The sequence below is a fragment of the Stegodyphus dumicola genome, chromosome 10 (assembly GCF_044657685.1).
Source record: "Stegodyphus dumicola isolate Sdum_Otavi_A_Nest chromosome 10, ASM4465768v1".
In the NCBI taxonomy this organism is placed as follows: domain Eukaryota; kingdom Metazoa; phylum Arthropoda; class Arachnida; order Araneae; family Eresidae; genus Stegodyphus; species Stegodyphus dumicola.
The window spans coordinates 32,301,281-32,316,690 of NC_140777.1; the positions used below are offsets into that span (position 1 = coordinate 32,301,281).

The 15,410-nt window shown below is 32.1% G+C and overlaps 1 protein-coding gene across 2 annotated transcripts in view; it reads left to right on the plus strand.

Moving 5' to 3' along the window:
• The first annotated feature begins 1,171 nt into the window (after positions 1 to 1,171).
• Positions 1,172 to 15,410, plus strand: part of LOC118184367 (sodium/potassium-transporting ATPase subunit alpha-B-like) — a 90,558-nt gene continuing 76,319 nt past the window's right edge. For both annotated transcript variants that reach the window (XM_085824848.1, XM_085824847.1), the window contains exons 1-2: positions 1,172 to 1,292; positions 11,174 to 11,323. In XM_085824848.1, coding sequence (XP_085680974.1) covers positions 1,179 to 1,292; positions 11,174 to 11,323 — 264 coding nt within the window. In that variant the 5' untranslated portion in view covers positions 1,172 to 1,178. The remainder of the gene's footprint in view (positions 1,293 to 11,173; positions 11,324 to 15,410) is intronic.

Here is a 15,410-nt window from a genome sequence, read left to right on the forward strand (position 1 = left end):
AAATACCTTCAATTTTTTGTTCATGTAAGCTTACTAATAATAGTGAAGGACCACTGCTTATGCGATGCGATATTTCAATGTAAATTAGAAAATTTGGGTAAGAAAATGTTATTGAGTTTGATGTAACCAAGGTTTTGCGGGTTATAATAAGTGCAACGTATTACACGTATGCGTTTGACCGGAATATAAGTCAATTAATCAACACTCAAAACACACTACATTCATAACTGAATTTAAGATACTTTGCTTTATATCAAAAACATCTATATATATTCCTTTTAAAAAATTTCTCTGGTTGTTACTTATTCTGAATCAATACTACATTATCTTCCAGTCTTTTATTTCATACAACACTGTATTAGTTATTCTAGTCTGTTATGAATAATAACCTGAGCTTACAACGAAGGCTTTGACTAACATAGAATGAACAGACTGTATTAATCTTGTGTTTTACGCATATAGTGTGTTATTTTTCTTGCTGTTTTTAACAGATTTAATAAAGTGTTACTTTTCTAATACATAAGTGTTAAGTCCTGGAGAAAAACAAATCGTTTTCACTTCATTTGCGAGATAGATTTGTTGCAAGCCTTATGCGCAAGCAATTGCAAGAAATTTATATAAATATTTCACACAGCATTAATTTATAATTAAATAATATTACAGCGAGATCCCCTCCCCATACACACTTCAGTTTAGTACTGGTAATTTGAACACCCGTTGCAAATATATGATTCAGCTTTCTTTATCTCGAACTTCCGAGGATAATTGTTTGCCATAAAAATTGTTTCAGATGTTAACCTCGAATCTGAGTACAGATGTCTGATTGCAAACTTTTGTTAAATTTTTTATCTACTTTTCTAACATATTTTTTTAATATTTTGAACTTTTTACTACAAAAATAGTATTGGAAGAGCTAGACGACATCTGAAACTTTAGATAACGCTTTATTCGGTTAATTAGGTTTTTATATACATAATAAGACTTTTCAATCAATCTTTTGTACCGTAATTTTAAAACTAACACACAGAAATCATTAATCACATAGCAAAAGTATAAGCTCATCCTTGAGCTTTATTCTCTATATATTAGTGAACCAGGTTAAAATGAAAAGCTTTGATTATCCTTTATCAAATTCCTGAAAATTGTTTGAGAGATACTTTTGTCCTTTCAGGATTCATATGCAACATCTGGGCCAAGCCCGCGCACTCCTTCGAGCCGAAATACATATCAATTTATTTGGCAAAAATTTTTACGTATATTGTGTTGTTACTAGAAACAAAATTCATACTCAGGTAAGGAGATTGAACAATAGTTTATGCTTACATAATTTACCATTTTCTATATGCCTTTTCTAAGATCTTGTCATTCAGGGTAATGGGCACTTTTTATTTTGCTGTACTTTCTCGTAATTGCTTATGTACTGATATATCAGTTTTACATATAATTTTATTCAACAGATAACTTTCTTTCTCAGCTCCGTTATAATGGAACTGCTGCTTTTCAGCAATAGCGTTGATATTAATTTTAAGCTTATAAATATGGAAAATCAGTTATAAAGGGCTTTTCTAGACTCGGGGATAGTAAAAGCAGAGATTTCTTCATTTTGTTCTATAGTGAATTAATGTACTACTTTCAAAGGATAAAAAATAAGAATAATAATTAGATATAAATATCAGATAGCTGTGTATAGTATAGAATTCATATTCTAATTTCTCAAATTCTGTGCAGATGATCCCACTAAAGAGCTTCAAACCCGGAGCACCATGTAAATAAGATAAATATTAAAAGTTAAAGCGTTAAACATACATTTTTAAAAGATTTGTTTAATTAATATAAATTTTTAAAAGGTGTTTATTTTACATTTTTCAGTATTTATTACATTTTTGCTAATGGTCCATCTATGGCATCTTTTTTAATCCTTATTCTTAAATTTAACTTATTTTCCCAAAAACGTTTGAATGGCTTCAAATTATTTTATAATAAACAGAAGCTTTTATTAATTTAGAGTTTAACATACAAACTGGTTTATCCGTTAATACATCAATCTTCTATGCGATTCAAAACTATTATACTTTATTAGTAGTACTAAAATATTATACCTTATCGAAAAGTAAAAAAAAAATTGTACAGTATAAGCTTTAGTTCGATTCATAACCTTTAATTCAATATAATGTAATTAAAAAACACATAACGCTAGTAAATTTCTGATTGCGTTTGAGAGATGACACTGCTTTGCATTATCAGACACTCCAGAAACTGTAAATAATAGATGATCACAAATAGCACACAAAAAAGTATCTAGGTTTCTTTCGTCAGCTTACGAAAAATATTGCAGTAACTTCCATTTAGCTGCTAGTTCCATAACAACAAGTTTTTTAACTATTTATTCTAAGCTACTTTTAAAAAGAATTGAATAATTTACGTAAGTTCAAACTAAAAAATTAATAGTAAGCATACACAAAATTTACTGCTGAATAAAGGTATTAAACATTTCATTATTAATTTATATCTGTCACTTCTAGACACCTTTTCATAAAATTCAACAATACTCAATTTAATGTCATATTTTTAAACCTTCAAATAATTTATTCTCTAATATGGGATCCTTTATCCTTCATGTGAAGTTTTTAATTACTATATTAGCAGCATATGTCTCTCATAAGGACACACGTCCTTTATATTAGCAGCGTATGTCCATACTATAGGGCACACGTCCTTTATATGAGTAGCGTATGTCCCATACTATAAGATTTCTCGTGTGTCCTATAGTATGAGACATATGCTGCTTATATTATTATATTAAAACGTCATATTTTCCTTGCAGTTTACGATGTGTTAGGTTACGTCAGTGGTGTCCAACCGGTGACTTGCGGGCGCCTGTTAGCCCGCAATCCTCCAGCCGCCAGCTACAGTTAATGTTTAAACGCTCACCAACTACAGTTACAATATCGTCATGAGACAAAACTTTTACTCTAATCCTAAAGTACAAAACAACCATGAAAAGGGTACAATTACACGTTACGTACAGGAGCAATGCATTTATGTTCACCTACTCGCGTGTTATCACTTTCACTCTACCGCGGTTTTATCTGCAAGGTGGATTAGGATTAGAGTCTATGCTTTAACACAAAACCTGTCTTCTGCTGGCACCGCAGCACGTCTGCACAAACGATGAATCCTCCAGCCGGCTATGCATTCGATGGTCATCAGTCATCAGTTCAATTGAAATAAGTTAATAAAAATTCGCAGTAACGTTACCAAACTACGCTGTTTCTGGTGAGTTTTAAAATAACACTTTAATTGCTTTTGTGGTGAGCTTGTTGAGCTGAGTGAAGTGTCAGAGCCATCGAAGACAAAGAAACCTTTTTTTCTTACCTCTTCAATAACAAATGAGAGGAAGAGAAGTCATTAACTTATTTTGAAGGAAGATAACATAAAAAATGAGCAATACCGTTGCCGCGACTCGAACCTGGACTTCTCGAATACGCGCCGAGTGTGCTACCGTTACACCACGAAGGCATGCAGAAAGGAGGGAGGAAATACCTTGTAGCTGTTATTTGCAAATGTTAGCGAAAGAGCAATTTGTTTATTATGCAGTGCTTTAGTAGCGGTACCAAAGTGACCGAATGTTGAGCGTTATCATAAAACCGTTCGTAAGGAGTTCGATGCTAAATATCCACTCAGTATGTAGGCATGAATTTCAGTCACTGAAATCTCCTCTAAAAGATCAACAAATCAGTCTTTGTACTCGAAATAATGAAGCAAAGAATCACATAAAAGCATCCTTCAAAGTAAGTTATATTCTTGCATCCAAAAGAAGGCATATTCAGACGTGGCTGTGGTGAAGGAGGTTAATAATGTTAGTCTTTATTTCATGAATAGTGCGAAACTATGAAATGATCTCAGCTATAAAAGATGTGTTTTTATCACGAAATACGGTGGCACAACGAGTGGACGATATGGCGAACGACATGTATTTACAGATGAGATCTGATTTGGAAAAATATGCGTATGACCCTGCAGTTTAATGAATCCACTGATATTTTGCCTCACTGCAACTTCTGATGTTCATGAGAAGGTTGTTTACTGACTTCTTCGTAAAAGAAATATTATTGGCTATGTTGACTATTGGCTATGCTGTTATTGGCAAAACACACTCGAGGCAAGACATATACAACGCAGTTTAAAACAATTTTACTGAAGAATACTATCATATAATATTTTATCCAAGGACGAGGTTAGAATTATCGACTTTTTGAAGCTTTACTTGATGAGCTAGATGGTGAGTATGATGATATAATTTACTATGAAGAATTAAGGTGGTTGAGTCGAGAAACGTTTTAACAAAGTTTGTTGGAATGCTATTGGAGATGAAAGCTTTTCTTATATCGAAATCGAAAGACAGTTTGACCAAACTTGTGGGTCAGTCTTGAAACAGTCTTGTGAGTGGCTTGCTGACTTAACATCTACCTGAATACTACTACAATATATTATAAGGAAAGGGAAAGTACGTATTCGAAATCATGAGCTGAATTCTTCTTTACTGGCTAAAATCGATTTGTGGAAGAGTAACTCTTTGGGGAAAGGCTATCAACGTTTACCGTCATTTACCTTCAATCTATATGCGACAATTTTTCTGAAGTATGATCCAAGCATGTTGAAAATCTTCTGTTACCTAGCTCAAAATTCAAGATATATCTCCGTCTGCAGGCTTCTTCACAACTTAAAATAATGAAAGGCAAGTACAGGAATGCGTTGTCTCCAGAGCATGTGAAAAAACAATATGGTGCTGGCATCCGTGTATCAGGATATACTCCAAATTTTAGGGCTACTTAAAGAGATAATCTTAGTCCTAGCAGCTTTAGCAGTCCTAGCAGGCGTATGGAAAAGGTAAAATATGGATTATGATCAGATCAAGAGAACAGAATGCAAATCGAAGCATATGGCTTTCGAAGTTTCAATGAAATTCATAATCTTGATTTAATCTTAATCCGAATAGAGGAAGAAAGTTTTAAAACATGCGTTAAAACTGAAGGAGTTTACTTTTAAACACGTTGGATAAACAATCTTTCAAAGAAAAAAAATAGCTTGGTATCTAAATTATTTCCTTCAAGTGAATGGAGATTTGGGGATTTCTTAGATTTTTCTTTTCTTTTATCTCCAGAAGTTTATCAACTACCTAAAATATTATGTAATGGTTCTGCCTTTCCGAAACATATTTACACGATTCATTTTCCTGTAATTAATTTTTTCATTAGGTTACTGCCAGCGGGAAAATAGAAGTTTAATAACATTTAGCAACTAATGCACAACGAAACATCTGTTAACTCTTTCCATAATCGATCATGGAATCATGGCCGGCTTAAGCATTTGGTCCAGACCATTGTAGAAGTGGAAGGGCTCTTATACCGATAACCTAAATTACTTATTGATTTTTGGGTCAAAATGTCACTCACTGACATCTAAAATAAGAATCTTCAGTTTCGATGTAATTGGGTGGGGACTCGTGCGTGTTCAGGTTGAAATTGAAACTAGAAGGCAACGCCCAAGTATTGACCCTCTCAACGTGCTTGTGACGTGGACAGATGGAAAGTTTCATCGGAGTTTGCCTTGATGTAATAAGTTTTATTATTTTTGTTTAAGCTCAGCGTGAAAATTCATGTAATGTGTTTAAAGGTAAAATGGGCCGGAAGATGAATTTTTATATTTTCTGGAACATTTTACATATGGAATAATCATGTGCCTTTTCATTTTTAGAGCAATTTCGAAATGAAATGCGATGTAAAGAATTAAAAGGATAGTTGAAAATAATTATTCTTTTGAGAAAACAAAGTTTGTTTTAAATATAATTTCCGAAAAGAGATATAACATATTTAATCCAAATATGAATGTGTGTAAACTACTATTTGAATTATATTAGTTTTATTTTATAGCCTAAAACACGTACTAATTATGTGTACCTCAAAATCAGGCATTTCGGTGATTTAATTATTCATTTTGTATAGAATACTGAAATCGGCTTACACATGCAAGTTTTCTTTGCTCTCGCAAAAGCACTCAAAAATGTAGTATTGTCTGTTATATTTGAAGTATTCGTATATACAAAATATAAAAAAAAAGATTTGTAAACTTTTTTCTATTCTTTGAAATACAGAATCGTATCCTAGCGTCTACATCAAATCTAAGTATAAGGTACGGATCAACAATCCTATTGGGATATACTAGCATCATGGCTGCCAACTTGAAGGCTATCTAGTATCTTAAATCTTACTCAAAATTTTTAATTAAGAAAGAAATTATCAGATAGATGAATTCAAGTTAAAATGCTCTTAAAAACACATTTTCGGAGTTATTTTTATTTAGTATCTTTTCTCTTTAGGAGACGTCTTATGAGGTTGGCGTATGGATTCTATTCATTAAAGGAAAATTCCTTAAACAGAATGCTCAAGCACTATACGGAATCTTTCAGGACATCATAAGATTCATTTTAAATTCCTGGTGACACCTATTGTGGCCTACTTAGCTTGCCTTTTGAATAAACTGAACATAATACCGGTGGAATTTGTTCGTGTGTTCGATATGTTTTATCGAACTTTGGCTGACAACCTTTTCCGAGATTATTCGACGCCTACGATAGTTGAGGATTCTTCACCAAAGCAGCTTGAACTGTGGTAGCTGCTGCTTCGTTTGTTGTAGTTTATTATGCACTGATCTCGTTTTACTGATTTCATCTTAACTGTTGAAGTCGTCAACATTTAACACAAAAAAAATTCTTCCTGCATTCATATTATTGCTGGACAGTCAGCTTCAGGATGGATCATGAGGAGGAAAGAAATATCAAGAGATTAATAATTTAATTTTCTCATCTTCATAAGTTACCATCTCCTTAATTAGTAAATGTGCAGAATGAAGAAATATCAAAAATTAATAATTATTTAGCTCATCTGCATAAGTTGCATCTCTTTAACTAATAAAAATATCAAACATATGACTGAACCACTGTACTTTTAAGAATACGCTAACCTAAAGAAAGGCAGCAATTTCTTCCCATCACTAAATCTCAATATTTAGATTTGGAATTTTAATTTCAGCTTTGATTTAGGAAATAGAAACAGGATTTTAGACACAAGAAACAAGAATCATCTTGTGTCTGCGTATGTATTTGAGTTCTTTTTTTGTTGAGCGATGTCTGCGGTTCCAAGATTTAAGCTCTGGTTCTTTCACTATTCTAAAACTCTTCTATTCGAATTACAAAACTCATTCATTTTTTCCTTATTTGTGGCTCATCTAATGCTATTTGTTTTTCTAAATGATGAAGTTTAGAAAAGCTAAACATTTTTGCTTCTGTTATGGAGAGTTATGGAGGTCACTTATGGTCTTAAAGGATTGTCCGTTATTAATTATTAAATGGGTTAAAGTACTGGCTCTAAAAAATTCCCCTTATTGCTTTTACTTGAGTACGAAATTATATGCATTTCACTTTTAATAAATTTATGTTAAAAATTAAATACATCACTGTTAATGTTAAACACTATTGGGAACATTTTAATATAATAATAGTAAAAACAACAGCATATCTTAATGGATAATAGTTTACTCACCCTAGCTATAAGGTGATAAAATAATGGAGTTCGCATATCAGAAATAATAAGAACGCACTTTTCTAATATAGAAATGAAGAGTCAAGATTTTTACTACATCGTTCCCATCGTATTTAACATTTATGGGTTCGAATTTTGAGTAAAACGTAATATAGTCTCTACGGAGGCTCAGAATCAATAGCTTCTACAATTGACTCGGAATTATGGGAAGTGGAACATTATAAAAATTGTCCTTCTTCATGACAATATTTAATGACAAGCATTCATGACAAAGCATTTGTTCTATGTTATTGTAAAAATGGATAGCCTTCTTTAACAATAGTACAGATCCTAGATATGTCTATAATAATGGTAAAAAAGAAGCGAAACCTTTTCAGTTTTTAGGAGAATCTTGTTAATTAACTAAGTAATCCACTGGCAATAGTTGGTTAATTTATTTCAAGTCCATATAAAAATCGATGACCTTCATTCACAAAGATATAGATGCCAGGCATAGTTATAATAACAGTAAAAAAGATGAAAAATCTTTTCCGTTTTTAAGAAACCCTTTTTAGTTAATTAAGTAATCCACTTAAACGGTAATTTATCAAAAAATCAGTAGGCGCGTTGTATTAGGTACGTTGATAGTTGTTTCTAGGACTTTTCGCCGCAGCCGTTTGGCCGCCGCCGTTGACAGGACAGTCCACCGGTAGCTGATTCGCCGTGGGCCATTTTACGTACGAGTAGAAAGGAAATACGTTATAAAGGTTGCTTATAATATACAGTATAATTGTTTAGAGATGTGGGATATAAAAAATTACACATAGTTAGAAAGTTATGTCAGTATCAAATAGAACAAAATTATAACATTTCATTATTTTGGGCTAAACCTCTGCTAAAACAGAAGTTATATTATCGTTTCTAAAATTATGCAGAGTAAATGTTTACACGATTTGTCGAAATGTTTTGAAATTTTAATCAGCTACTTCAAAGAAATCACTCATGCAAGCAGGAAATTCACATTTTTATGAAAACTTAATCGAAAATGGAATTACTTTTAAATCTTTTTAGCACATTACCGTCTTAAAATTAATAAATATATATAGAGATAGAGTAATAAGTTAACTTTTATGTCATGCATAATGATATACTCATACTAATGTATAAATTTGTGTAGAAAAACATTTTATGTTTTATCCAAAAGGTTTTTGACCATCGTCTTTTAAACTTTAATGACCTAATGTTTTTACTGTACCCTATTATATATATATATATATACAGTACATCTAATTACGACACTAATAAAAACTCTTCCATATAAAATCTTTACTTGGGAAAAAATTATCAACTCTAGAAAACATTTTAGTAATTCTAGAAGATGTGTTTAAGTGCAAAAGTTTTTACCTTTTAAAATTTAAAACAGCCAGATGTATACAATAGCTAAACAAAATTATTAAACTAAATAAGCTCAATAATATAATATACCAAGATAGAATATAGGCATGAAAAGAAAAATAAGTCTCGACTATAAAATAGGCAAACAAAATTATTAAACTAAATAAGCTCAATAATATAATATACCAAGATAGAATATAGGCATGAAAAGAAAAATAAGTCTCGACTATAAAATAGGCAAACAAAATTATTAAACTAAATAAGCTCAATAATATAATATACCAAGATAGAATATAGGCATGAAAAGAAAAATATGTCTCGACTATAAAATAGGCAAACAAAATTATTAAACTAAATAAACTTAATATGATATGGCAAAATATAAGATAAGCATTTAAAGCAAAACTGTCTTGTCGGCGAATCGCTCCCACGCGAAATATCTCGAAGGCGAAATGGCATGACAGCGAAACGGCAGCAACAAATAGTCCCATTTCCCTGATAGTTTAGAATTCTTATATTCCTCCCAGTTGCCTAGAGTCTTTGCACTCCACCAAGCAATAAATTTATTGCACTTGAAATTCTCATACAATCTCATTCAGCTGCATTGCAGATGTACAAGTAGTAGCTGAAGCACAATTTCATTGGTTTCAGAGTTCATACTTCGTGAGAAATTGAATTGAAATTCTTCCTTCCTTTGTAGTAGTCACTGGCGATCTTTCTTTGTTGCTCCCAAAATGCCAGAGCCAGTTTCGGTTTAATAGTTCAAAAACGTGATTACAATAGATTCTTTCAAACCCATTTCTTGCTACCTGGTTTATATTTGATCTATCGTTCCTTCCGGGAAGATCGTTTTTTTAATCTAATAAGCATCTATTTTCGCATGTTTTTCGTATTTTTAAACTTGCAGAGATTAATCCAAATATAAATCCAACGTTCGTTTTCATATTTTTGATTGCGTTAGATTTAAAAGAGGAAAATTTATTTGTTTCAGTTGAGTGATACATATGTAGATCTGAGTGCTCATTAATTTATCGCATCAGAATTTTTTGAAACATTATTATCGACATATTTAGAGACGCATATATTGTGTTTGTACCGAATTTTCTTGCAACATTAAACTCAGACAGGGTAAGCTGTTTTTTTACACATTTTTCTATTTTACAAAGGAATAAACTATTAGTAATTTTTCATTTTCTCATTTTTAAACCATGCATAAGATGCGTGTTCATTGACGCGTAAATAGTAATTTTTCAGCGACTAGCAGCACTGTTTTTTCTTTCACTTCATAATGTAAAATCTTTACTTTATCATCGAAGTTGCTTTCATGATAACCTATTAAAGTAAATCATTCCTAAACTTGTATATCTCTTAATGTTGGACATTTTAGTGCCTGAAAAAAATTTCAAACATATCTTCTTATATAAGCGACGGACTGTTCTTCATCAGTCATAAGGAAAAATTAATGCAAGTCAAATTTTAAGACTCACATAATTTCTGATTGCAAACAAATTATTCCATCACTAAAAGAATTTTATTGAATCAGTTAGCTGTCCTTCAGAAAAGGAAACGAAGTGTTTACTTGAAATGAAGTTAACGCCTTCTAGATAATTGTTTTAAATTATAGTATACATTCTTAAAGTGTACTATAATTTTAAAAAATTTAATACATATTTTGTTATAAATGGAAAAAAATTATCAACTTGGAATGAAAAGAACGCCGACTATCAAAATCTTTAAAAAAAAACTAGAAACTAAAACATACTAAAGAGTTACTAGAAAATAGAAATAAACTTCTGCTTGAAAAAACAGCAACGTTTTGGAAATGGGAATCAAATAAGAAGCAGAGAATTATTTGCACTTCTGATCTTTACTATTGAATGATTAAATCAAAAGAAAGCAGTTTTATAAGCTAAACGTTCGACTGCTTTCTATTTGCTTTTTTTAACATTGATAGTCTCAAGAAGTACTTTAGCATGAAAAAACATTCTAATTCTATCAAATCTCATAATAAAAATAAACGTAACGTTAATATTCCCTTCAGTTATTTGATTGACTGCTCAAATATCTCTTCATATTTATGATACATAAGTATGGTTGCTGTTTTTTCTATTAATTTTATTATTATTATTATTATTATTATTATTGCTATAAAAGGTTATTAAAAGTATTCTCAACTTATACCCATGATATTTCCCTAGCCTAAAGATTCAGATAGCTACCGAGCGGCAGTATCTGCCAACAGTAATTGGAGTGAAGAGAAACCCTCAAAAACATTAACCATGTTGAACAAGGACAAAGCGAAGAAGAAGAAACCTGATCTCAATGACCTCAAGCAGGAGGTCGACATGGTAAGCAGAAGACAGCATTTTTACTTTTCTTAAAAACTAATTCTATTTTTAAAGACTAAAAATGCAATTCTTTTAACTGTTTATTTTTCATTAATGTAGAGTGCGATCTTCTCATAATCAATTAATTATTTTAAATTTCATACTGCTGAAACGTTGCGAAATATATAATATTAGTAACCAAAACAAATAAAGTGTTAAATGATTATTATTACAATGAAGAGTTGAAACGTTATGGCCGCACCTTTGTTACGTGAATAATAGCAAATGATGTTTCATATCTAATTCAGGAAGTCCGATGAATAACCACACTTACCCTTGCATTTTGATTCTGAGTATCATGCTTGTTATTCAGATTAAAGGGTCAGTAGATTTGCAAGGGCTACTCATACACTGATGTACATACATATAAACCTGAAGTTGAACAGCTATGTCCTTCCGTATTGAAGAGTCGTATTGAGCCTTCCGCATTGAGCCATAGCACTAGTTTTCTAGTGCATTTCTAGTCTGCAGTATTTAAATTTACTCTCACATAAATCATATTTGCTTCTGGATTGGACGAAATATTTGTGATGAAAAATAAGAAAATGTAAAAGTAAAATTCAACCACAAAACTCAGTATAATTGTACAAAAGGATAAAATACTCGGTTTCTATAAGGGTACATACACCTCAGCTATATTTCAAGATTCTTTGAAGTAGCATTCATAAATCGAAATCAGTTCTTTTTAGCTCCGAATGAAAGGACACAATACACAGCAGATGCCCTTTCCAGTTTTCATTCACATTTTGAGTAAACCCGAAAACATGAATGAGTTTACTATAATTTATTGCATAGTAAACTAACACACTCGGAAGCTTATTCCGAGGTCACAGTGGCTGGAAGCGATCCAATCTCTGTTAAAATGAAAACATTCATTCTGCTGACAGGCTTCCAAGGACGATTTGTTAGTTTTATCACGTTCACTCAGGGAAACAACACCTGTGACTTATTTTAAAAACGTTATTCTGCGGTAAAACGTTTGCTATGAATAAGAAGTTTTGGACCATATGCAAGTTACATAGCATTTTCTTACTCATTACCTTCATACACAGTGGGTCAATAGCCTTGCCTGTCACATGAGTAACAGGGATTTGATTTTTTTTACTGGCTTTATATGGAAATGTTAGTATACACATTATCATATCTAAATTCATAATTGCGTGTTTTGTAACAGTTTCGTCTCATTAATAGTTTTATTTAATAGTAATGTGTTTATGCAGTCTTGATTCTTCAATGTTATAAAATTTGGCTTGCTTTGGCATCATAAACTTCTAACAGATGCTAAGCGAATTATCGCTATGTCTGGACAAAACTGCAATGTCTTACCAAACCATTTCATTAAACAAAGCTTTTAAAACAAACCATTTCAATACATCAGAAACTTGAACATTAATCCACGATTCCTACTTACAAACTCCGCCAGCCACTTGTGGCGAGATAACGTAAAGAAATAGTAATTTCAAACTTAAAACTTAATAACCAAGGGCTACATAAAGGATTTAACGGGAAGTTGGCTCAAAACTTCCTACCGGCGTATCAATTTAAATATCGACAACTATGGGGCAAAGGTGAATAATGCAATATTATCTGAGCTAGCTTTATCTAGTAACTTGGCCTCGAGAGGCATAATGCTGTTATCTCTTCTAGCAACAGTCCCTGCTAGACGGGATTTTTCTGAGATACGAGCACTGGTTTAAACGGGAGGATTCCTAGAAAAAAGAGCGCCGCTGGAAGGAAAGTCCTGCCCAGCTACGGAAACGATGTATCGGCTACGCAGGATTTTTTCAAACATCACCGAAAATGTCTTGGCTGGAGCTCTGTCCCGGGTAGAGTCAACCAATCAGAAAGTTCTGCTTCTGAAGGATCACATGATCCCAATCTGAGCGATAATTGATTAGTGTTTGGCGTTCAAGTCTTTGTAGTAAGTGAAAATGGTAACCTAGCTACGTGGGTTTCCTGGAAATGTGCGGGTTCTGAAAATTGTCCCTTTCAATGTACAGTCCCGCGTAGCCGAAACATAATGTGATTAGAACTTAACACGCTCTGAATTAAACTCCCGAAACCTTCCTTTATATACTAACTCTTTCTGCCTCATTTACATTCTGGTAGGGAAACGATAAGCGACATTAAAGATCCAAAACTTTAAATATCTGATTACTAAAAAATAATATTAATAACCCTACATGGTATTTAATAGTATGCTGCCATAGTCTTGCGCTCTTAACAACATCACATAATGATATCATGTTGTTACAGTTCTTTAGTGATAATATCTGCAGAGTCTCCTATCCCTTAATGCTTTAATATTGTTAATTATTAGCGTTGTAATTATGCATCCCTGCTGCTGGGCAGTACTGTTCTAGTAATTTTGGCTGTTATAATTGTCTGTGTAAGCTATTTTTCCTTCTGTGCATGCAAATAATGTATTTAATAGAATTTAACTGTCTAACACATCTTTATCTATCTAAAATATGTATCATTCAAGTCAACTGGCATCTTCCTTGTGGATATCCCTTTTTTCCGCTACTGTACAGATTTCGTCATCTTTTTCTTACTGCACTACTCTCAGATACGCTGGACGTCCTCCTTCCTACTAGACTTCCAACCATTAATTGACTGACAAGCTTTCCATCCACAGTTACTCATTTCTGCTTTGATTCAAACATGCATAAACAGGCGCATGCCATGAACGCCTAGTTATAAAGATAGTTTCAATAAGGCTTTTTGTCGAAAAGCTAAACTAAACTAAACCTATCGGATAGTTGCTGTGTTATCGGGAGAGAAAGAAAAAGAAAGGTTAATGTTTCGAAATATATGAATGGTCAACACGGAACTGTTTAATACTAAACCTAACAGGCTTGTTTTAAGAAAAGTTCTTTATGAATGAAGAAATTTCTGCGAAGACTGAAATTTAAGTGTTATATATTTATTTCCAATAACTCTGTTGACAATTTTATCGTAGCGGGATTATTCCCGTTTATTTTCTTAAATTCTGTAGTACTTTTTGTACTACAGAATCGTGAGTATCGAAGTCGTGAGTATCGAATAAATCTGTGAATTTCATATTTTTGTCATTACTTTTTAATTTCTATTACAAGTGTTGGATTATTTTCATATATAAATTGTTTTGATACTGCCATTCGTTAGATTTTATGCCTAAAATATGCTGTAAAATAATTCTACAAGACTGAACCTTGAATTGCTAAGGGACGTTGTCAACACCAAGGAAATTTGCCAACGCAATTACAAAGGAACCTGAATAACCAAGGAGCCTTGATTACCAAGGAACCTTTCAACTTTGAATTACTTTGCAAATCAAGACTTTAAACGTTGAATTACTTCTGAAGATTCAGAGACTACATGAAATCAAATAATCAGAGCAATCAGTCTTGTGTGATTTCTATCCATGTTTTTTTGAATGACCAAGCTGGCAATTTGTCGCCTCATTTATTCAGCTATATCACTAATTTTCGCAGAGAAAACAACTCACATGAAAATATCTTGTTACAAGGAAATTCTAGATATTATTCCTTAATGTGAAAATAAGCCACATAGTCAAGAAGTTCAGATGAAAGATGATTATAGTACAGTACAAGAATGCTATGTGTTTTGATTGTAAGCACTTTTTGATTTTGCCATGTCCAGAGTTTTTTTTTTAAATGTGCGTTTGTAAAAGGCAAATTAATTGGAAAAATTGTGTTCAAACAGACAAACTAATATCGAAATTCCCTCCAACTGTTAGTGCATATCCTAGACAACGAAACTGTCGCAAAATTTCATTACCCAATGATCTCTCTGAGAGTTTTACCTATTTTTCAAGAGATAAACTTGACACCGTACAAATGAAATATAAAAAAAAAATTCTGATTTTGATTTCTGAATATGTTTATTCTAACTATGAGGCATTCAGTTTAAGCAATTTCGTAACTAGTGACAATAGTGACTACTTACTTAATACCTGTCCAAGAATACTTATCTCGTTTACAATAATTAAAATTACATTCTTTAACGCAAGCATATTAATAAAATAGAAAAATATATGCAATAT